The following is a 24642-nucleotide window of genomic DNA, read 5'->3' as shown; positions in this document are numbered from 1 at the left end:
CCCACCACCTGATATGCCGGCTCATGACTAGAGGCTTCCAGATCTCACAATCCTGCCATTGTAGCCGCTTGTTGGTCACCATTTGACTTAATCCAGGATGTTTATGGAGGACACCTGTGCATGATTTTGTTTAACATGGGGAGGCTGGTGCACAGGCAGCCACCACATGGTCCTTGACAGAGCTGGTCAGGATCCAGTGGCATGGATTCCAAAACGACTGGGAACCAGTTCTGCAGCAGCCTTCATTCATCTTCCCAGCCATTGTGATGCTTCCCTAACATCAGCCACCATCCTCTGCCTGTTCCACCATTGAGGTCTTCGTTGGATTGCTCTTTGTCAGGGACCTCCCTCTTGACCTTACCGTCATGGGTGACCCTACCAGGAGCATAGCTCCAGACAGCATTGCTCTTGGGATCTCAGGACAATCCAAACTTCTCCACCACAAGGTGATAATCCATGGAGAAGAAAATCCAGTCAGTCAGTCAGTGATTCATTCAGTTATCCATCCATCCATCCTCTTCCCTGTTGTCGGAGAGTACTGCTGGCATTGTGTGTGGCTGCCACTTTCCCCTCTCATAATCCCCCCTTCCCATCCACTCCTGTATGTTTGTGCCATGTTTATCTGTTGTCTTGTTTCACTGCCGTTTATTGTAAAGCGACTGTGAGTGTTAGAAAAGCGCTATATAAGTTTGATTTTGATTGATCGATCGATCGATCGGTCGATCGGTCGGTCGGTCGGTCGGTCGGTCGGTCGATCGATCGATCGATCGATCGATTGGTTGGTTGGTTGGTGCACATGTCATCCAACATTAACTGATTCGGACATTAATTCATTCTGATAACCACTCTCAGGGTTGCCACACACAGTCTGTCACTGTGTAAAACAGTCAACATGTTCTACAATAATATGGTCAAAACTCTGAAATAACTTCAAAAATTTTTCCTCTTTTTTTTTACAAAAGAAGGAAAAAGAAAAGAAAGAATCCTGGACAAAAAATGAGTTAAACCATTAGAAAACGGTGGCCAAATGACTAAATAGACAAAAATAAACTGATGGTGGACATCTTCCATCTTAATTTGACGTTAACAGTCAGTTTCAACAAAGTAAAATGTAGCCCAACATTTTTTTTCTGATGTCTGTTTGTTTAAGACCGCTCTGTCTTATCCTGTTGTGATTGTGACTCAGTCATAAAGTCCAGGTCCATCCATGCAGGCCATGTATAGCCCACCTTCCCTGCACATGTATCAGAATAGACACTAATCACACAGAGTAGCAGATTAGTCTGTTTCCGTCTGACACCTTCTGTCTCATGTCCACTGTTTATCGCTCACGAGTTCAACTATCTCAAGTGTTTTTAATGGTGTCTTTTAACACCTCATGTGATGAGGTGTTAAAAGACACCTTCTCTCCCTGTTTCCTGTGTTTCCTGTAGATGTCATCTGGGAAACATACTGTATAGTTCTTAGTTTAGTTTAGTTTAGTTTAGTTTATGCAGTTTATTTTGAAAGTAAAAAAAATAAAATCAAAATGTATAATAATAAAACAAAAGAAAAAATCAAAACAAGCAAACAATATCATCAAACATTTGTTTCAAATCTCGGCAGTTCGTAAAGGAGTAGGCAGAAGTTAAAAACTTTTCTAGTCCTACCCCCTTTTACTATTTTAACATTTCAACAGTGAACTGTGTGATTTAAATGAGTATGAGGTGCTATTATTTTCAGTCAGCACAAGAATATTTCCAATATGATAGTAAATATTCAAAAACTGTAGGATAGAGAGCCCTTACATTAAGATTTCTCTTATCTATGAAATTTAGTTCTTTCTTTTTTAAGTCTCTGACGCAAACTGCTGTTATTCCTTTACTTGCGTTCCAGTTTAGATGGGATCTGTAGATCTTATAAATAGGATTGTATACTTTTGAGGGTTTTATTTTGAGTGTAAGAAAGATATGTGTACGTCCTTATGTTCTTCACATGATCTTTGCATTTTGAGCACTCCACCAATTCAAATTCCTTATATGGAAATAACCTAAATTTGATAACAATAAAAATCATGAACTTAAACTTGAAGTAATCACAACCCAAAAGGGGATAAAAAAAACTGGGTTATGGTAATCAAGCCCAAACAAAGTCTACAGACGTTTCCTTAATTTCAGATTTTTTTTTTAATCGGTACAAAGATTCCAGTAGAAATATGTGAGGCAAGGTCCTTATATATCTTTCATGAGAACAAGCCCTCTCAAGGCGTCTGATTCAATAGCCACAGTGCTGAAGTGTGGACCCCCCCCCCCCTCTCTCTACCAGTCTCCCGGGCCCTGGGTATCCCCTGTCGAGTGGTTACTAACTTTGGATCGGCACATGATACAAACGCCAACCTGGTGATAGAGAAAATATATGATGAGAACGGGGAACGAATCTCTAATGACGATTCAGTATGGTAAGTGTCGTCATTATTGCTAAACTCTCTTTCCCTCTCTCTCTCCCCCTCTCCCTCTTTCTCTCTCTCTCTCTCTCTCTCTCTCTCTCTCTCTCTCTCTCTCTCTCTCTCTCTTACACACGCATGCACCCACGCATGCACACACACACACATCTCTCAATACTTGTGGGGGACCCCTCATGGACTACATTTATTCCCTGGCCCTTAATGCTAATCTTAACCATCATAACTACATGCTTAACCTTAACCCTTACCCTACATTTATCCTAATGCTAATTCTAACCTTAACCCTAAAACCAAGTCCTAACCCTAAAATAGACCCTTTTCCTCATGGGGACCCATAAAATGTCCCCATAAAGTAGGTGGTTTCAGGTTTTTATATCCTAATGGGGACATCTAGCCCCCCATTAAGATAGAAAAACCTGGTATATACACGCGCGCATACACACACACACACATCGAACACTCTCTTTTTCTCTTTACACACCAACCAAGTATGAAGTCAGAATCAGTATCTGAATCTGAATGAGAATACTTTATTCGTCCCTCTTTATAGACAATTATAGACAGTGAGAGCCTCTCATTGTCTCTCTTTTTCACTTTGACTTTAACCAATCCACTTTATTTGTCCACTCTCATTAACCTTCACTATGAAAGAAAATAAAACACACAATTTTACAGACTTTTTTAGGAAAATGCCTACACTGAACGTGGTCGAATGTTGAAAAGGTTTAACTCACATTGGACCCCATGTACACCAGGAACTTCCATGTTTGGGTCGACAGCTGGATGAAACGACCCGATTTAGGGCCGGAGTTTGATGGATGGCAGGCCAGTGACCCTACCCCGCAGGAGGAGAGTGAAGGTGAACTTCCCCTCGACACAGAAAAAGTTTGTCCACTTTCTCCAGAATAAAGTCTGTCAACAAAATAACTGGGTTCTGTTGCCTACCAACACGGGGGTCGCCAGTTTGAATCTCCGTGTTGTCTCCGGCTTGGTCGGGCATCCCTACAGACACATTTGGCCGTATCTGCGGGTGGGAAGCCGGATGTGGGTATGTGTCCTGGTCGCTGCACTAGAAAACATACCCCCCCCCCAAAAAAAAAAAATAATCGGGGAATGAATTTGGCTCTCAGTAACTGGGTGCTAAATGGAGGTCTGTGTGATGTTTATGTTGGAAACGGTTTATTTCTAAATATGTACATATTTATTTCATCTACACTTACATTTTCTCATTCAGCAGATACTCACATCCAGAGCGACAGACAAGAGAGTCACTAGTTGGCCCATATTTTGTATGTCAGTCTACAGGCATTTTAGAGCAATAACTAGTAATCATATGATTACGATAGATGATAAATGATCATGTAAATGAGATACATGCATACATGCATACTGAAAATACATTCTTGTTACCTTCGCTTTGAAAGAAAACAAATACAGGTAAAACAACTACATCCAACAGTGACACCAGATTACAAAACAGCTGGGCAATGCCAAACAGGCCACTCACATTTATGTATTTATCTATTTATTTACCATTTATATTTTATTTTGTAGGTTTATTTTTTGGATATGGGCCAAAACTTTTATCTGCATATTTCAACAATCACACTGTTTGTCCATTTATGTATTATCCTTTTAGTTACTGCGCTTATAACAGAGCAGCTTGTAGTTTAAAAAAATGCATTTCTGTCTGCCTGGATGTCTATAAATTTAACCAATTGATTATTAGATTTTTTTCCCTTCTATTTAATGTTTGTTTGCTTTTGGCAGACCCCCCCGGGCATGTCTGTGCATGGTTTTAAAGCCAAACATTATGCAAAATGCTGTGTTGTATGCAAGGCGGGATTAGTAACCCTGAGGCCCCGGGGCACTGAAACTCATAACCCCGTCTCCCACACACCCCAAGCCCACCCCCACGCAGCCATTAAACCTCACCTTAATTATTTTGAGCTTCCAGTCCAGCCGGCATGTGAAATCTACCACACCATAATGACACACCTCTTGGTCAAAGCGCGAATAACAAGTCCAGCTAAGCAGGTATGGCTATACAGCTCAATAGACCAAGTAGTGCCATTTCACTCACAAATCATAAGACAAGGAAACAATGGATTAAATCATCCCAAGGCAGTGTATGTCTCTACACTATGGCAACATTTGTGTGCACTGAAAACCACCTGAGCAGACAGCACACCAGTTACTACTGATACATAATAATGTGACTGACCAGGAATAGGCTAACAACAATGCCATCATAAGGTAATCACACAGCACAGCTAAATGCAGGTTTCAAAATAAGGCTCACTAACTGAACTAGCACTAGAACGACCGGGATTTCACCCCTACCTAAAACGACCATGGGCAGTCAAAATGACCGCCTGTTTTTAAACTCTGTATTCTGTCAAGATAAATACCCAATCGAGATATTAATGCATTGCATCTGTTATTATGTCTGTTAAGAAACGACTGACACCAAAATTAAAATTTTATCAACTATAATACTACTTTTAAACAATTCAAACTTCAGAGAGACATGTTTAAACTTGAATAGCGAAACTGAAAAAGTGAAAATATTATCTGAAAAACAAAACGGAAAACACATATTGCTAATCGAACAAACGTAAAAAGGCCTATAAAACGTGAAATGTAAAAAAAAAGAACTGAAAATAAATATTGTAATGATCACTGATGGATAGGCTCGGTAGCCCTGGGCTAATGAGTCCAACCCTTTAGTCGAGCGGTCAGCGATGTCTCCCGCGGTGCGGGAGATATGGGTTCGCGACTCGGCTGCGGCAGTTCCTGTGGTTGCCCCCCAAATTCGTTACAATATTGAAACAGTCCCAAACTTAACGACCGTGGGCTCCTAGCAAACAAAAAGCGTCCCCAGCACGTCCCCGAAAGGTCCTCTCCGAACGTCCGATAAATGTCATTGTGTAGAGTTTTCATTACGTCACGAGGACGTTAACACGGGACATCCGTGTAACGTTCAGAGGTCATTACAGGGACATTAGGGGAAAGTTCTCCAGACGTCCCCATGACGTCAGGGGGACGTTACTGCAAGACGTTCAGAAACGTCCCGGGTACTACAGTGACATTAGGGGAAAGTCCTCTGGATGCCCCCGTGACGTCAGGGGCATGTTATTGCAGGACGTCCCAAGGACATTGTAGGGACGTTAGGGGAAATTCCTTTTGATGTCCCCGTGACGTCCAGGGGATGTTATTGCGCGACGTTCAGGAACATCGGGAAAGTCATCTGGACGTCCCGTGACGTCCCAGGGACTTATTTTGCGACGTTCAGGGAACGTCCCAGGGACATTATAAGGACGTTAGGGGAAAGTCCTCCAGACGTCCCCGGAATGTCAAGGGGACATTATTGTGGGACATCCCGAGGACATTGCATGGGACGTTGGGGGGAAAGTCTACTAGACGTTATTGTGGGATGTCTTAACTTCCCCGTGACGTTATGAAAACCCTACACAATGGCATTTACCGGACGTTCGGAGAGGACCGTTAGGGGACGTGCTGGGGACATTCTTTTGTTGACGTCCATGGTTTTTAAACTCCATGTTCTGTGAAGATAAATACCCAATTGCGATATCAATGCATTGCATATGTTAGCATATCTGTTAAGAAACTGACACCAAAATTAACATACTGTTTTTCAGACAATTTAAAATGCCCATTCTCCAACGCCTGTAAATACTGTAACGCGTTGGTGACGGCCATGGTGCGTCTGAAACGGCGTCTGTAACCAGACATGTTGTCAATAATCAAAAATCAAGTTTAGACTATTACTCTTCACTGGAGAACGTTAGTTTTTTTTCTAAGACAGAGCAATGAACTTCGCGAAGGAAATGATGCGACCAAAACACGTCATAATTTTATGACGCGATCACGTGCAAATTACGAGGTTTTTGTGCAGTTGGTCTAAAACTCCTTTTAAATGCAAATATATGCAATTTTAGGAGAATTCGGGGAGCGGCAGCTGTGTATTTTGTTTTTCACAAAGTTATTAAACTTTTAAAATCCAAAACGGTCATAATGACCGTCTTGGTCGTTCTAGTGCTAGGCAACTTCACACAGAACTGCAAAAGCCAACAAATAACGAACTTGACAAACCGACCCCAACACAATTTAGCAGCATCACACCACAGTGATGCAATACATGTTATGTGTTACCGGCCTAGACCTAGGGGAATCTGGGCGGTAGCAAGGATCCACAGACAGTGGGTACTGTGGACCGGTGAGGTGAGCTGGGTAGATAAACTGTGGATCATAGAAGAGAAACGCATGAGTCCATGTTCACTCCAGCTCGAACCAGTTTATTCTGAGCTGGTTAGGAAGCTGGGAGTAGCTTGACTCCGGGGATCCACAGAAGCGCTACAGCGCCCTCTACTGGCCTGGTGGAGAAACACCCTTACTGCATTGCAATCACGTATCTAAGTTAGATCTAAATCTAAAAAATAGGGGGGGTATAGGTTTTAAGATAAACTTTTCATAAACTTTTCATTGAGGCTATTTTCAATCCCTTACACTCTCCCCTGCTTTTAGAGATGTCTCCTGACATCTAGAACAAAACTAACGTCTTTAGTCAGTGTCCCTCACGTCTCTAGCATGTCCACACTGCTTGCGTAGGATAGTAACAGATTCCAGGGATAACTGGGTAGGTCGGAATGGAGTATGGCAAACAGGACAGTATGACATTTGCTCCAAGTCTCCACGGTTGGTAAGTGGAGACTTGGAGTTGGTCGTACACGAGGATATCTTTGGATCTGACTTCTCGGGCAGACCTTCTCAGACTTGGCTCCTCGTCCCCCGCTGACTATGAAACAGACTCCATGATCATCCCAGGCTCCTCATCTGTTCCTTGCTCGCCGGTATCATTGTCCTCCGGTTGCTCCTGAACATCCATCGATGGAGGCATGTCAACCACAGGTGTTGGTACTCGTAATGGCTCTGGAGGTTCGTCTAGCGACCTCTCATCAACTTCAGCCTCTTGACGCCATGGCCGATACGCTGGTGCTACAGCTCTGAGCTCCCTGTGAGACTCAGCCTGACGGGGTGGACCTTTCATGGTCTCCCTTCGGTACACAGGCAAGTGCCGGAGGTTATATGAGAATTCTTCCTCATCCTCAGATTCATTAGAGTCTGCTGCCTCCCTGTAGCTTGCCTGTAGCTGTCTTGGTCTTTGTTTTCTCGTTGACTTTCCATGACAGTCCTGTTCATGTTCAAGTGGCAAGTCATTCACTGGTAGGAGGAGATTACGGTGAAGCGTACGGAGGGTCCCGTTCCCTGTTTGTACTCGGTACACAGGTCCGTCTTCAAGCCTTTCAACCACACGGTGAACCTTATCCTCCCAATATGCACGAAGTTTGCCTGGGCCACCTCTCTCTGACAGGTTTCTGACAAGCACATGATCCCCAGGTTGAAGCACAACTCCTTTGACACCTCGATCGTAGTGATGTTTTCCTTTCATTGAGCTCTTTTTGCTGTTTTCCGAGGCGATCTTGTATGCTTCCGGCATCCTAGAAGCCCATGTCTCTGCGTACATTTCCTCCTGTAGAGTGCGGAGCATCTGGAGAAGTGTCCTGTTCAGGCGCTCAACAGGGTTCCCCTGCGGGTGGTAGGGAGTGGTTCGAGATTGGGCGATCCCCGCCAGCAGTTGGAGTCGATAGAAGAGCTTGTTCTCAAACTCCCTGCCTTGATCATGGTGCAGCTTTTGAGGGAAACCAAAACGTGGGATGAAGTCGTAGAAAATCTTCTCCGCCGCCGTCTTTCCCGACTTGTCCTTTGTCGGATAGGCTTGTGCGAACCGCGTGAAGTGGTCTACGAGGACTAAAATGTACTCGTAGCCTCCTCGACTTGGTTCAAGGTGGAGGTAGTCCACACAGATGAGCTCGAATGGACCGTTCGTTGTAATGGAGCCCATTGGTGCTTTCTCTGGAATGGTGGGCCGCTTCTGCTTGATACAGGAAAACCGGCGGATGACGTAATCTTCAATCTCTCGCTGCATGAATGGCCAATAAAACCGCTGCCTTGCCAGGTGGGTGACCTTGTCAGCCCCGATATGCCCCATGTCGTTGTGCAGATGTTTCAGGACTGTTGACTTGAGTGAATTGGGAAGGACCAGTTGTTTATGTTGTCCTGTCTGTCTGTACAGAATCCCTTTGTCCAGTTTGAGTTTGTTCCATTCATGTACTAGTCTTCTTGTTTCTGGTCCCATTTGTCTTTTGTCTTGCTCATTCGGATTCCATCCCCTCTTTTTCAAGGATATCACTTCCCAGATGGCAGCGTCGTTTTTCTGGGCTGCTCTGATATCCTCTGGAGTGCACATGGGCGTGCTCGTCGGCAGGGAGTCATCACTAGAACGCAGTTGCAATGCTGCCACCCATGGCACATCTTCCTCTCTTTTGGTATGTTCCCCCTGCCAGATGGCAGAGATGATATCAGGGGGCATGATCTCTGTGTACTCCCTTATGTGGTCTTGGAGTTTTAATGGATACCGGGACAGAGTATCTGCATCGATGTTCACCCTGCCTTGCCTGTACTTGAGCGTGAAATGGAAGTCAGCTAACTGACCCACCCAGCGGTGCCCGACTGTATTCAACTTAGCTGTGGTTAAGACATAAGTAAGGGGATTATTATCCGTATAGACAGTAAATGTGGGGGCGTAGTACAAGTAATCCCTAAACTTATCACAGATTGCCCACTTTAAGGCGAGGAACTCAAGCTTGCTAGAATGGAGGTGATAGTTCTTTTCAGCAGGCGAGAGTGACCTTGATCCATATGCAATAACCCGGAGCTTGTTTCCATGTTCCTGATACAGCACAGCTCCCAGGCCTTCATTGGATGCGTCGGTGTGTAAGACGAACGGTAAATTGAAATCTGGGTAAGCCAGGATGGGAAGATTGGTCAACATGTCAACCAGGCGAGACACCACGGCACTGTGCTCAGGGGTCCATTGGACGGGTGTCTTAGATGGCAACTGGCCACCCTTGGTGCCCTTCAGTGTAGCCTGGGCGGCAGTTCGCTCACTGGACTCTGTAGGGTTCTCTTGAAGTTTGAACAGAGGGCGTGCTATTCTGGAGAAATCCTGGATGAAGGGTCGATAGTATCCCAGGAATCCCAGCAGAGCACGGACTTCTCCGATGTTGTTTGGCTCTCTCTCCTTCAGCTGAAGCACTGTTTCTAGGTCTTTTGGGTCTACCTGAACACCTTCACTCGACACCAGACGCCCAACATATCTCACTTGGTGCTTGAACAATTCACATTTCTTTGCGCGTAACTTAACACCATGCTCTCGTAGCCGGCACAGTACTCTTCTTAGATCCTGCACATGCTCCTGAAATGTTTTGGAGAAACAGAGTATGTCATCCAGGTATGGAGAACAGCACTCGTCCCTCAGACCACCCAGTACTCCTTCCATACATCGCTGAAATGCTGCCGGAGCATTGGTGAGGCCAAAAGGAAGGCGGAGCCACTCATACAGCCCCCAAGGCGTGCTAAAGGCTGTCAGGTGTCTGGAACCCTCCTCAACGAAGCCCTGATGGTAAGCACTGCCTTGGTCGAGTATGGAAAACCATGAGTAGCCTCCGAGGTTATCCAGTAGGTCTTGAATCCTTGGGAGTGGGTGACGATCAGGAACGGTTTTGCTGTTGAGCCCACGGAAGTCCACGCACAGACGTAAGCGCTCATCTTTTTTTCTCACGCAGACCACAGGAGACGAGTACGGTGAAGTTGACTTCCTGATCCATCCATGATCAAGCAGGTTCTGCACATAGTCCTTAACTTCCTTGTACAGTGGCTTTGGGATGCCATTGTAGGACTTTTGAACTGGTGTTTCATCTTTCAGATGGATTTTCAGTTGCAGGTTTGGAATGCAACCTATATCTGCATCATTCTTGGCAAACACATTTGACTCATGGAAGAGCATGTCACGGACTATCTGCTGTTCATTTTCTCCAAGGTGTGACAAGTCAACTGGTGGGTGCCATTTTTCCTCTGTAGTCTGTGTGTTTGAGTGTGTGTCATCCCTTTTCCTTGTGTTGTTGACTTCATCTGAGTTCACTTGGGCAGAGCAGGTTTGGGCGGTGGGCTCAGGAGTCAAAATGGGACACCTGACAGGTTTTACGTCAATGAATTCCTCGAAGGTCCCTAATGCTGTTCTCTGTGCTAAATAAATATCATGTCTAGTGGAGTTCTGGATCGGGACTTTGGTGCATTTTGACGATCCACTAGGCACATCTACGAGAGAGGGAAACAGCTCTAAACCCTCGGGGCAGTTACTGTCTAAACTCGGCTGAAACAACATTGTCCCCCCACCTGGCCACCCCCTCACTCTGCATCTCACTTCTCTGATTTGTCCTGCAGGAATAACAACACCCTTCTTCCCAACTCTCACACTACACGGGGGTGGGGCTTTCTCATGGGTTGTTATCTGGAGAATGGAGATGATGGCCTCTACTGTACTCTCAGTAACGCTCAAAGCTTCCTTAAGAATAGCTACAACATCTACACTATTGCCCTGCTCTGTGTTCTCTCTGATCATCTCTGTGATCACATTGCTACCCAGTAGGGGATTGTTACAATTCTGACTGATCACTACTGGCACTCGGATTGTCACATACCCATGCTTCATGCTACCTAGCTGAAGGTCAATTTCTGCCCAGCCATCCAAGGGAACTTCTGTACCATTTGCGGCTGATACTTCGAGATCAAAAGGCAGGGATGTGAATGGCTGGATTCTGACATGGGGTAACTCTTTCTCAATCCATGTTCTTCCCACGATGGTCACCTGAGCTCCGGTGTCCAGTAGCATTTGGAGAGGGATGTCATTGACATAACAGGAGACCATACATCGCTCTCCTACTAGCTGAGCTACACGTTTTCGTGAGGTTTGTTGACCTGGTGGGTTTGGTGCGGTGGTTTTGACCTTTACTGGTGAGGGCCTCTCGCTGCTGAAGGTCGTCGGCTGCCCTTTTCCAACGACCCCCCCCCCCCGTTCCCCGACGTCTTCCTTTGCAGGCAGCCGATGGCCCAATGTCCTGCCTGGCCGCAGATGAAGCAATGAGGACAGTTCACGTTGCCATTTTGGACACAGTCATTGCACCTATCCTTGGATTCAGTGACTGGTGGCTGGGAACGAGTCATCATTTGGGTCGGGCCTTCAGGACTCACATTCTCAGCAGGTTTCACCATCTGAGTCATGTGCTGAGTCAAAGCGGACACTTGTGCCGTCAGCTCGGAAATAGCTGCATGGTGGGCCTGTAATTCAGAGTCAACTGCCGTAGGTTTAGTCTGTTCAGTATCGTGTTGAGCTGCACTAGCAGTCACTGGTCTGGCTTTGGCTGGTATACCTTGACGTTTGAGTCTCTCTTCCTCCTCACTGGTTGCTTTGGTAATCTGCTCTAAAAGGAAGTCATCACTAACCTGCATGTTTGAGAGGAAAGGCTTTAAATCACATCTGACATGGCTGTTCTTCTCATTGAACCCTTGGTAGAGTGTGTGGAGGAATGTTCCCTGTACTAGCTTTGCATCATAGCTAAACCCTGCAGCAGGTTGTTGCGACTCAAAGAGAACCCTCTGCTTTAAACCCATGACTCTATACAAAAACTGTTGTGGGGTCTCTTTGTCATGCTGTCTAGCATTGCTCAACTCTTGATAAAGCTCAGTAACATTTTTGTCTCTGATGTGAGAACGGAGAAACCTCTTTAACCCTTCTACTGTAAGATCATCCTTGTTGCTTAACATTTCTCTAAACACACCAGGTTTAGTGATCTTAAGTACAGTTCTGATGATCTCTGACTCACTAAACCCGTCTCGCAACCCCTCATCAATCTGTTTGTTCAGACTACCATATGGAATCTCAGAACCAGCATCAGACAATTGACCACCATGTAACTTGAACTCTCTGTGAGGTAACAGGGTTGCTACATCAGACAATCTTACCACCTGACCTGTGACAGCAGAGGGTAAACGCAGGGGAGTCCCCCCGCCAGCTTGGCGGCTGGAATCTGGAGTGGGAGGCTCTCCCGATGGCGTGGAGCTGGCCCTGCGCTCCGTGAAGGGGTCGGTGTTAATGTCTCTGTCCATAGTAGCGGTGTGAGTGTGAATGTCTCCATCTGTACTAGTTGAGTGGGTGGCAATGTCTTTGTCCGTTGAGGTGGGATGTGAAGGCGATTCACCCCCAGTCATGGGAGGTATGGCTTTGCCCACTCCAGCAGAGTCTGTGACTTGGGCAAGCAGCATCTCATCAATCAGGTCAGTGAGGGCGAGGAGTTGACTCATACCCTCATCTTCCATTTCTTTAAGCTTCTTGCCCCTGACGTAGTCAACAATCAGGTCGTAGAGCTCTGAGTCACTAAGCTCTTCAACCGCAGTCTCTGTGCCAGAATCAATTGCATTTGCCACGCCCTGCAGCTGATTGTCACTCAAACCTGAGAGTTTCTTCTGTGTCTGAACGATCAGCGTCCGCCGAGGAGGTACAGTCGACATCTTGACTTGACACTTGTGGCCGTCGCTCTCTGGATGACGCAAATTGCAGCCTTCCCTGAAGCTTCTGGGCACCGGATCTTGTCGTTGCAGTAACCACGTCCTCCTCTAGGTGGCGCTGAATCCCGGACGAGCCCCCAATTGTTACCGGCCTAGACCTAGGGGAATCTGGGCGGTAGCAAGGATCCACAGACAGTGGGTACTGTGGACCGGTGAGGTGAGCTGGGTAGATAAACTGTGGATTATAGAAGAGAAACGCATGAGTCCATGTTCACTCCAGCTCGAACCAGTTTATTCTGAGCTGGTTAGGAAGCTGGGAGTAGCTTGACTCCGGGGATCCACAGAAGCGCTACAGCGCCCTCTACCGGCTTGGTGGAGAAACACCCTTACTGCATTGCATCACGTATCTAAGTTAGATCTAAATCTAAAAAATAGGGGGGTATAGTTTTTAAGATAAACTTTTCATAAACTTTTCATTGAGGCTATTTTCAATCCCTTACATATGCAAATAGCATAGCATGAACAGCATGAACTCATCCACCAAATATACAGCAACACGCACAGACAGCATAATCAAATTATTCTTACCCCTCCCCCCCTTTTTTCTTCTTCTTCCCAATTGTACCCGGCCAATCACCTCGCATTCCGATCAGTCCCAGTTGCTGCTCTGTCGATCCGAGGAGGGCTGCATACTACCACTTGCCTCCTCCGATACATGTGGAGTCGCCAGCCTCTTCTTTTCAACTGATAGTCAGAAATTTCGCCAGGGGGATGTAGTGCGTAGGGAGGATCACGCTATTCCCCCAGCCCCCCCCCCTCCCGAACAGGCGCCCCAACCGACCAGAGGAGGCGCTAGTTCAGCGACCAGGACACACCCCCAAATCCGGCTTCCCACTCGCAGACACGGCCAGTTGTGTCTGTAGGGACGCCCGACCAAGCCGAAATGGTTCTTACCTTTTTAGAAGTTTTTCTTTCTTGACCTTTTCTTTGCAAACCCTGTGATCAAGTCCTCAAAATCCAGCTGTGAATTGCAACCGACAGTAGACGCTTCCATGCTATCATTACTGCTAGCTAGCTCGACATCTGCCATCTGAAGGCCCTCTTCTTCACTTTGTTAAGCTTTTTTAGAAAAAGCTACTTATTATTGGGACTTTTTTTTAGTTGTGCTCGCTTCTTTCACTTCCTTTTCCTTTTTTTCTTTTTTCTTTTTGCAGCACCGCTGGGCTTTAACGCCGTCCATTTTCTGCTGCTTAGCAAGTTATCCCGCACACTTTTCACTGATACAACCTAACTGATAGTGGGTCAGGTAAACTTAATTCCACTGTTTTTAACCTCGACTTGGCTTGAGAAAAACTGATCTTGAATCTGTGCAGTGTAAGCCCCTTGCTCTCTATGTCCACCTACCTTGACCATTAGCCATAAACCGCTTGCTCACCAGTCACCACTTGCCCAGCTATCTCACCAATAAAACAATCAATCATGAGACCTAATTTTCTTGGAAACAACTTTTATTTCATTCTGATTGGATAATTATCAAGAACAAGAGAATATGTCAAGTTTTGTGTCATATTTCAGTGGTGCTCAACATAAAAAATGTATACTTTTTTTTCTCCCATCGCGAAGGACCCTTTTGCGCTCAGGGGCCCCTGGGCACGTGTCCAGGTTGCCCATATGGTAGATCCGGCAGCGGTTGTATGTTGTATCGTGTGTGTGAAGTGTTCGGATGTGACGCTTTCTGCCTCTCCTTGACTAGTCTGTGGTTTCTGTCAGATGTGTTCTGTTGTGGTCCTGTTCCCCTGACGGCCATCAAGGAAGGTGAGCTGACCAAGAAGTATGATGCTCCCTTCGTTTTTGCTGAGGTGATATTCTTACCTGTGACTTCTTAAAGAAAAGGGGATCTGACAAATCCAACGCATTGTATGTATTTTCATCTCTGACATTTGATTTTCTCAATGGTGTGTGTGGAATCAGGTTAACGCTGATGTCGTGGAATTAGTACAACTGTCAAATGGAGAGTTATTCAAGTTCAGTGAGTCGACAAAATCTGTGGGACAGTGCATCAGTACCAAAGCTGTTGGTGTGGACGAGAGACATGATATCACCCACCAGTATAAGTATCCTGAAGGTATAGCCTGACACACATGGACACGTATACAAGACGCACACGGGCACATATATGTGTGTGTGTGTGTGTGTGTGTGTATATATATATGCACATAGTATATGTATATTCATGTCTATAAATGTATGCCTACACGTAGAAATGAGTCTGTTAAAGTATAGATTGATGTCAATGCCTAGATAAAGCTGCAAACAGGTTTGTGTGTCCTCATTCCTCCTTTTTAATAGGTGTGTATTTTAGTGGAAGTGTATTCTTCAGGATCAGTTATGGATTTGGGGTGTAAATGGAAGTTAATGCTGCTTCTTCCATTCTTTGTAACAGTATCATATGTGGGATGGATGATAAGAGTTGCATGACACTAAAAATTAACAGTTTGCTCATTCCTTCTTTCATTCACATATGGAGACAGACGCAAATTAACACTCGCACGCCTGCGCGCGCGTGTGCGCGCACATGTGTTTGCACGTTACCCTCACGCTCTAGCAAATTGTTTAATCACGTTTTGGAGGTAATAAAGGAATAAGAAAAAATTTCGTATACAGGAAGTCCCCGGATTACGAACGAGTTCCATTTTTGAGTCTGTTCTTTGTTCTTATGTTGCGTTTGTATGTAAGTCGGAACAGTTACGAACAGGTTACATCTAGCGTCAATTAGTCAAATGTTTGTCTTAAATATATAGTATATATTTTACCCAAATCATTACATATATATATATATATATATATATATATACATACACAGATACAGGAAAAAAGTTTTAATGCATTGCAGTGTATATATATCATACAATATATGATGTGTGTGTGTGTGTGTGTGCGTGTGTGTGTGTGTGTGTGTATACACACATCATATATCGATTTTTAAAACAGTAGGCTTTACGGAGGTCGGTTTGTAAATACGGGCGTTCGTAACCTCCTAGGTACTACCTGTAATAATAGGATACTCTAGTTTTGGACACATTAATATGTCATGCCTTGGTAACTGTCATATAAATGGAGATAAGACATGATAATTACATTCAAAAATAAATGATTACAAGCTTGAAAGAAGAGCGATAAGTCCAACCTGGCGTTTGCATAGGAGCATTGGCTTTGGCCCCGGGGCTCTAATACTATCGCTTTCCAAGATTAATTTTGTGTTTAGATTGAGATATTATCTATATCTCAATGTTTTCCAGGTTCAACTGAGGAGAGGCAGGTCTATGAGAAGGCCCAACACCACAACAAGTTACAGCAACAGGGAGAAGAGCCAGGTCTCCGTATCAAGGTAGGTTTGTCTTGAGATATTCTTTCGAAGAAAGATAGAAACTCTGTCAGTGTTAGTTTGATAATTTGGAAGGGCTAGTTTGTCTTAGGTAGAGAGTAAACAGGATGGTGTGTCGGTCAGAACACAGGAATGAGACGTGAACTTCGTTTGTCTGAACTGTATTGAAATCCAGCATAAATTATAGAGAGTCCTGCAACAACAAAAAGGGAATTGCCATTTGGCACTAGCATTGCAACATTACAGGATATGAGATAGGCTACCAATAAACATAATAAAGGTATGTCCATATGTAGCCCGTGGAATTAGATACCACACAGGACACAATTACTTCCGGGGTTCTTGTAGCTTTAATTTTATTGTTTGAACCTTCGAATGCAGATCGTTTTACTGAGTGCATAAATTCCTGTGTCTTTCGAGCAAACAGCTCATGAATGTTCACAGATGTGGCAAGTTTAACAGAAAAGATTTTAAAAGGAAAATAATAAATACAAAATACAACATACGGTGCAAAATACGGCAGTGGACTATGCATGTTAAACAGGGTTTAACAAAGACATGTGGAACTTCCTGAAGATCGCGCAACTTCTCACTCTGTCAGTTACCTTTAAACAGAATTAAAATGCTGTGGTGACCCACATCTATATAACTAGAGACATTCACCTAAGAGGACAGTGTGCCTTTAAGGGAAGAGGTGAGGGGTCAGATATGCACTTCCGCTTCCGGTACACAGTTCAGTGTCGTTGTCGAACGTATGACATGCAAAGTTGGAGTTAGTAAACTACCTCGACTACGTCTACTCTCACGTCTCCTGTCTCGTTGTTTTCTAACTCCACAATGCATATAAAACCTTTACATTTCCCTTACTACCCAAATACAATGGGATGGTGTGGCTTTATGCACGCCAACATTACCTTGTCATGCCTGCAATGGCGAACAGTGGTCGACGGCTCACGCCCAAAATCACCGAACATCAACTCCAGTAGCGTCTAAATCAAACCATCTTGTCAAATTACCGACATACAATATTGTTTGGAATAATGTTACAGGTATATTTCACAAGATATTTACCCCTACTTACTACGGAGTCAGAGCACCGTCACACCGCAATCTTCAGGTGCGTCACACAAGAAAAAAAGAAAGAATACCCAAGATGCACTTGGATAACTTGCAGAAAGAGTACCCAAGATGCACTTGGATAACTTGCACGGAGTTACAATAAAAGTCCGCAACACTGTCACTTACTGGTCAAAACATGCAATGACAACCAAAACTATAAAAATACACACAATCTGCTTCACAATTTAAATAAATCAAATGACATTTTACATGGGCTGACAGTGTAACAATTACATATATTAACAGATTTACCACCCGGCTACACATACATTCAGTGGTTCTGAGTTATTCAACATAACAATAGCTTTACAATATCAGAAACAGTGGCCTCAAGCGACATACATTTAGAGTAGGCCTATTACTGTCATATACGATACAATGGCGACATCTGCCGGAGAGATGAAGAATAACAAACTGGAGTCCACGTTGGACGATCAACACAAACGACCAAACTAACACACGACGGCATAAACTGCACGTTAGCCTATAACAGTTTATAAGGCATCACCTTTGCTAATTTAGCACTTAAATCAAGGAATTATGACAGACATTCTAACATGGAATATATCTTCTCACATTTTAGAACCTACGGGTGTGCAGTGAGCTAGCAACTACTACATAGACTAGCTAAACATAAAGCGGCAACTCAGTCTGAAACATTTACTTTTCGACAGTGACCCAAAGAACAAACTGGATCGCAACAAAGGACAAATGAGGATAACTTCACTATACACCGAGACACGAGTATTGCAGGGGGAAACTACATGTAGTGTGCACTTATAACACGAACACAGTCTCAACGTACGCTAGGCAAGGCATCTATCTTCAAACTAAAAGTGAACATAGGCTGCGTCACTCACAACCGGAGAATCTGGCCAGAGTTTTAAAGGGGCAGGCACCTATAAATGTCAGAGCCTTTTTTACAGTCATACTGCATTTTGTTCAAGTTTTATTCAAGTTTTTTATTATGCCGTCCCTTGCATTGTTGTAAGAGGGGACTCATTTGAAATGGAGGCAGCATTGACATAACATTATTATTGTAACCGGTTGTTTTTCGCCCAGTGCGGGATTCGATACGGGGTGTATTGCACCACAAAGCCACATCACTAACCGCTCGACTAAAGGGTCAAAGCCGTAGGCTAGCGCCTAACGTGTCTTATTAGTAGTTCACATTACTAATAGGATCATGGTGGTGTCACACCAGGGGGTTTTGATACAAGATCCAAATATTCACAAATTATTCAAATTTTCTTTCTCCAGAATTCTTAACTATAAGACATAAATTCTATATCTAAACATTTATTCTGTTTTAACTAAGCAAGACTTGGTTTTTTTCCCCTTTCACCTCTCAGAAGACAACTCTTCATATTCACAAAATAATCACTAATGACCTTTCCAAGATCATAATTTTGATATGTAAACCATTTTGCTTTTTGGCCGCTAAGTTTTCTATGAACAAGAGAGCAACTGAAATTCATCTTGAAATTTAAGGTCAAGTTGGCCAGTAACATGACCGTGGGCTCGGACTTTGATGTGCATGCAGTCCTCACCAACAACTGCATGGTGGCCAAAACCTGCTCCCTCATGTTCTTCGCCAGGGCCATCAGCTATGATGGGAAACGAGGAGAGAGCTGTGGAGCAGCTTCAGACAAGGTGGACCTGGCCTGTGGAGAAGGTTAGCTTTGATACCTAAAACAACTTGTTTGTCTCTGATCTGTTTTCCTGATTATTGTCCCCCACCCCCTCCATGACTGGATGTAGTGGCATGGGGGCTGATAATTTCTAGCATTATAAATATCATTGTAATATTACTCTTTGCAAAGTTAACAAGTGCTATTTCAGTGTTAAGATACGCTTAGAAAGCCAAGCCAAAATCTGTGCCCGAAAAAAATTCAAGATAAAAGATTTACATTTATTCACTAGAACCGTAACTAGAATTCATAACTATCTTTTCAGAACTGGCATACAGCAAAAAATTAAAAAATAGGAGGATTTGAATTCGATTCATGATCTTTGCCAAACATCATACTATCTAATTTAACTCTCTTATCTTTCCTCTTCATCCTTAACTTTGAAGATGAAATGAAAGTGAAAATTAATCACTGCAACATAATCTGTGTGGTCCCACAGAAATACGTCTCCCCTTAAAACTGGAGTATGCCAGATATGGATCGGTGATCACCTCTGATAGACTGATCCAACTGTCTGCCTTCGCCATAGCCAAAATGACCAATGAGTATCATAAGGCAGAGAAGACCATTGTACTGGATGAACCAAAGATAGAGATCAAGGTATAGTGGATGGCTAGATGGATTAATGGGTGAATGGATTAAGAGACAGACTGATACAGAAATGCAAAGATGAAGATGGTTTGATGGGGGCTGATTGGAGTTAGTTAGCTACACAAACTTATTGATGGATAAATGAGTAGATGGATGTCATAAAAATGTGTACTAGGTCAGTGTTTAAATGGTTTCCTCTCTTAGATTACATTTTCTGGCTGTCAAAAATTGTCCTACATGCAAACCGACGCTGATCAAATACATGCATTATTGTTGCTTGGTATAACAATAACAAAAATTTATTTGGAAATGTGACCCAAATCTGGCTGCAACCAGGGAAAATTAACATTTAAAGTAAATACAGAAGGGTGGTTCACATTTCCCCAATGTGTTGTGTTATCATATCCCAATCACAGACTATCATAACGCACCAAAATATTGACACAACAATCAACTCACATGATGAAACCACATTATCTCAGTACTAACCATGCATCTCTGCAGATTTTGGGTGAAGCCACAGTGAACCAACCTGTAAAAGCAGAACTCTCCCTGCTGAACCCGCTCCCTGAAACCCTCAGGGACTGCTGCTTCTCCTTCGAGGGAGTCGGCCTCACGCAGCAGAAGGTCATCAAACTCGAGTATGTCAGCTTTCTCCAACCTTTCAAACTGTTGGTGTGCAATATATGGGTTATTCCGGCTAAGAAACACCTAGATTTCTCTATACATTATGTTGGTGGGGCGAGGTGCAACCGAGCACTGTTGGCAATCACTCATATATTTTCGTAATGTGTGTGTGTGTGGTGTTAGTGTGTGTGTGCGTTAGTTAGTGTAGATAGCGGGACCGAAAACTAAAGCACTTATGATCCTAATTCTTTTTGGAGGTGGTAGGTATTGTCTCAGAGAGTAAGGGAGAAATCCTAGAAAATTAAAATTATGCGTAATTATGCATAAATATGCAAAATATGCATTTTTCTAAAAATGGCTAAAAACCACTTTTCTCGGCATTTCAGATGATTCTGAGCATTTGGGGGGAGGGAGTTGGAGTGGGGGGGGGGGTTAGGGGCAGGGGGAAGGCGGTTAGCTGGCAGGATGAAGAGGAGGGAGATTTAGACGGGTGGAAACCAAACCGCTACATTGTAGCGGGGTTCTTCTAGTCTACTCATATATTTTCGTAATGTGTGTGTGTGTGGTGTTAGTGTAGATAGCGGGACCAAAAAGTAAAGCATTTATGATCCTAATTCTTTTTGGAGGTGGTAGGTATTGTCTCAGAGAGTAAGGGGGAAATCCCAGAAAATTAAAATTATGCATAATTATGCATAAATATGCAAAATATGCATTTTTCTAAAACTGGCTAAAAACCACTTTTCTCCGCATTTCAGATGATTCTGAGCATCTTTGATTTTTTCACCTATATGAAAAAAAATTTCTGGGGCAGAAATGTTTTGGCATTATGCAAAATAAATGCATTTTTGCAAAAATGCACTTATGATCCTCATTTTTCTTGGAGGTGGTAAGTATTGTTCCAGAGAGGACCAGAAAAATAGCAGAAAATTAAAATAATTATAATACTTATGCACAATTATGCAAAATATGCATTTTCTAAAAATGGCTAAAAACCACTTTTCTCGGCATTTCAGATGATTCTGAGCATTTGGGGGGAGGGAGTTGGAGGGGGGGGGTTTAGGGGCAGGGGGAAGGCGGTTAGCTGGCAGGATGAAGAAGAGGGCGATTTAGACGGGTGGATAACCAAACCGCTACATTGTAGCGGGGTTCTTCTAGTAGTACCCATATTAATAAACAAGAAATATTCCTAAGGGTGAAATGGCCTTCATAAATTGGTTAACCATGCATGAGCACTGCCTGAAAAGGTATGGCTAAAGGGAGTATGCTCAGACAAGAATATAACCAGCCTCCAAAGGCTACACAAAGGAAAAATTTAATCTGGCCTTTCTCATTAGGACCCATGGGCCTTGTAACAGCTTTCCAAGGTGGTCAGGCTGTCATTGTCAATGCCATTTTTTTAATCAAGCATAAAAACTAATTTCTTGAATGGACCTTTTTGTAATGGTTTTAGTAATCTATATTATCCAATGTTCAATTTGTTTTAATTCCCTTTTCATGCTTTAATTATTTTTTTCACATGTTCACTTGTTTTATTCAACTGTTAACCTGTGAAGCACTTTGCAAACTTCGCTTTCAAACATGCTATGTAAATAAAATTAGAATTTTAGAAAGGTATCACTAATACTGTATCTCACTAAAAGAAGTTCTGATGTTTGAAATATCGTGGAGCTGAAAGAAGCATGATTTGACAGCTGATATCTGTTTATCAAATTTCAGAGCATTATCAAAGATTACACCAAGATTCTTGTCATAGGGCTTAACAAAATACACAAACTGCCAAGGTTTTGAATAATAATGTAGGTGGAATTAGGAGAGCCAAATAAGAGAACCATATTTATTGTCATTCAAATAGTAAAATTACATTTGACCTTTTGAAGGAAATCATAGAAATAATGTCAGTGAGATTATTGGCTTCATGGGGAGATATAGCTGCGAATCATCTGTATAAAAATTGAAGGATATGTTATATGGCTGTCTAATCTAGCCAAAGGAAGCATGCAGATAGGAAAAAAGATAGGTCCAATGATGGAACCTTGGGGGACTCTAAAGGGGGATAAGAGTGAGGCGGGGGGGGGGGGGGTACAGATAGAAACTGTGAAAGTTTTACAGCGGTCAGAGGAGCGCTAATTCAGAGCTGTGCCTGAGATACCAACCTGTTGCTTCAGGCAGTCCAAAATTTAAAAAAAAAATAGGATGATACAGTCACCTGCATATCTGCTGCTAGTAAGAGGTCATTACTCACCTTCAGAAGGGTGGACTCTGTGTTTCAATTGAAAAATTGTTGATATACTCTGTATTGATAAAAGAAATTAACTGGGAAAAGACAACTATCTTTAGTAGTTTTGTTGAAAATGGGAGTTTAGAGATGGGACAGAAGTTAATTAGAACAGAAGGATCCAGAGTGCATTTTTCAAAGAAGGGCTGAATGACTGCAAGCATGAAGGAATGAGGGCTGTACAGTGATCTATTGATGATGGAAAGAATGCTTGGGCAAACTGTGTCAAAATTCTCAGTCAGTAGATAGGTGAGAACAATGTCAAGAAGGACAGGAGGAGGGCCTCAGCGGAGAAGACCTCCTCTACTAAAGGCAAAGTGAATTGGTTAAAGCTGATTAGCACAGTAGAGTTAAACAAGCTAGTGAGAAAGACCCTTGTTAACGGGTGGAATATGCTGCCTGTTACCATCAAACTTCTTGAAAACAATTTCTGAAACTCTTCAACAGTGGTTGGGAGTGACAAAGGGTTGTGAACTATGAGAGTCATCAAAGCAATGTGAATTACCAGCAGAGTTGACACTCACTTTTGAGATAATAAAGTGGCTTTGGATAAAATGACCCATTCTATGACATGTAGTCCTTCTATTCTCTTTGCAGAATTGGAACTGTGGGTCTCGAAAAGGAAGCCAAGGCCACAGCTGAGTTCATACCAACCATCATTGGCCCAAGTGTGCTTCTGGTAAACTTTGACAGCGACAAACTAAGGAACATCAAGAACTTCATCACTGTTGTAGTTGAAAAGTGATGCCAATTCTTAGTAATGTGAATCAAAGGTGTACAGTGCTTTCAGTTTTGTTCAAGAAAGGTACCACCTGCAGAGTAGTAAAGTTACTCTGAAACTTTGTTAACAGGTTACTAATTATCTGCCTTCAATTGTAGCTATTGAAATCAACTGGACGTCATGATCTTGGTAGTGACCTTTTTCTCTTCTAACATTTCATAAAACATGTCTTGATGCATGCTCAATAATCCAGGTAAGAAAATTAAAGAAGGTTGAATCAGTTCATCTGGATACAACCTTTATTGACAGATACGTTTTATCATTCAACTTAGTTGAGTGATGTCTGTCAATAAATGTATCCAGATGAACTGATTCAACATTCTTTGATTTTATAAAACAGCTTGTTATGAGTTCAGAAGTAAATTATTTTTAGTTTTTGATTTATTTTGTAACTAATAGCTGAAGAAATTATTTTGTGTGTAATTGTTATTGGCCAACTAAAATGTGTATTTTGACAGAAAAACAGTGTAGAGCGTATTATTACTGTCATGACAAACACCAACAGCAAACCATCTGACCACTGGCTTCACGTGTATTCTACATGTCTTTGAAATGATCTTGCACTGATCCAGATATGTAGAATGTCATCAAGTCAAAATGTCTTTATGCATGCTCAGTATCCAGGTAAGGAAATCACAGAAAGTTGAATCAGTTCATCTGGACACAACTTTTATAGAGAGAAACGTTTCATCATTCATATAAGTGACCTCTTCAGTCTCAACTGACTGCAGATATCCCCACCCTTGTAAACAATACAATGGCATAACGACCGAAAACAACGATGGGTTTCATATGCAAATTGCCGTGACCTTTAACTAGTTTCAATGGCCATGTGTACTATTCACAGAGGATTGGGGAATAGTTGCAATCACAATATTGTAAGATGGCGACAGATTTACTCATTTATCAAACATAACATACATACATGCATAAAATCCAGCTTCCCACCCACAGCCAATTGTGTCTGTAGGGATGCCCGACCAAGCCGGAGGTAACACGGGGATTTAAACCTGCGATCCCCGTGTTGGTAGGCAATGGAATAGACCGCCACGCATGAATTTTGTGTTCATAGCATCAGGCTTAATAGCATGCTGAAGAATTATCCTATTGTCCAAGTAGATTTTTTGTTTGTTGAATTGTCAAAGTACTGTGAAGAGCATACCAGCTGTTTACTGATGCGTTTGTGTGCATGCAGAAGAGCTTAGATCATAATTTGGAAATCCAAAAATAATCCCCTCTATC

At 43.1% G+C, this 24642-nt stretch overlaps 1 protein-coding gene across 1 annotated transcript in view; it reads left to right on the top strand.

Annotated features, from left to right (window-relative positions):
* Window positions 1-23364, top strand: part of tgm2a (transglutaminase 2, C polypeptide A) — a gene marked incomplete at its 5' end in the record, with an annotated part of 28823 nt that extends 5459 nt beyond the window's left edge. Inside the window, 9 exons of the mRNA XM_056299354.1 lie at window positions 2305-2437; window positions 3199-3302; window positions 14702-14790; window positions 14903-15056; window positions 16231-16319; window positions 18927-19110; window positions 19566-19726; window positions 20222-20358; window positions 23217-23364. Of these exons, the coding sequence (XP_056155329.1) occupies window positions 2305-2437; window positions 3199-3302; window positions 14702-14790; window positions 14903-15056; window positions 16231-16319; window positions 18927-19110; window positions 19566-19726; window positions 20222-20358; window positions 23217-23364 (1199 nt within the window). The remainder of the gene's footprint in view (window positions 1-2304; window positions 2438-3198; window positions 3303-14701; window positions 14791-14902; window positions 15057-16230; window positions 16320-18926; window positions 19111-19565; window positions 19727-20221; window positions 20359-23216) is intronic.
* Between the last annotated feature and the right edge of the window lie 1278 nt (window positions 23365-24642).

Source organism: Lampris incognitus, chromosome 2, assembly GCF_029633865.1.
Source record: "Lampris incognitus isolate fLamInc1 chromosome 2, fLamInc1.hap2, whole genome shotgun sequence".
NCBI classification, from domain to species: domain Eukaryota; kingdom Metazoa; phylum Chordata; class Actinopteri; order Lampriformes; family Lampridae; genus Lampris; species Lampris incognitus.
The sequence above is the reverse complement of the archived record's forward strand: the minus strand, read 5'-3'. Positions and strand labels throughout refer to the sequence as shown.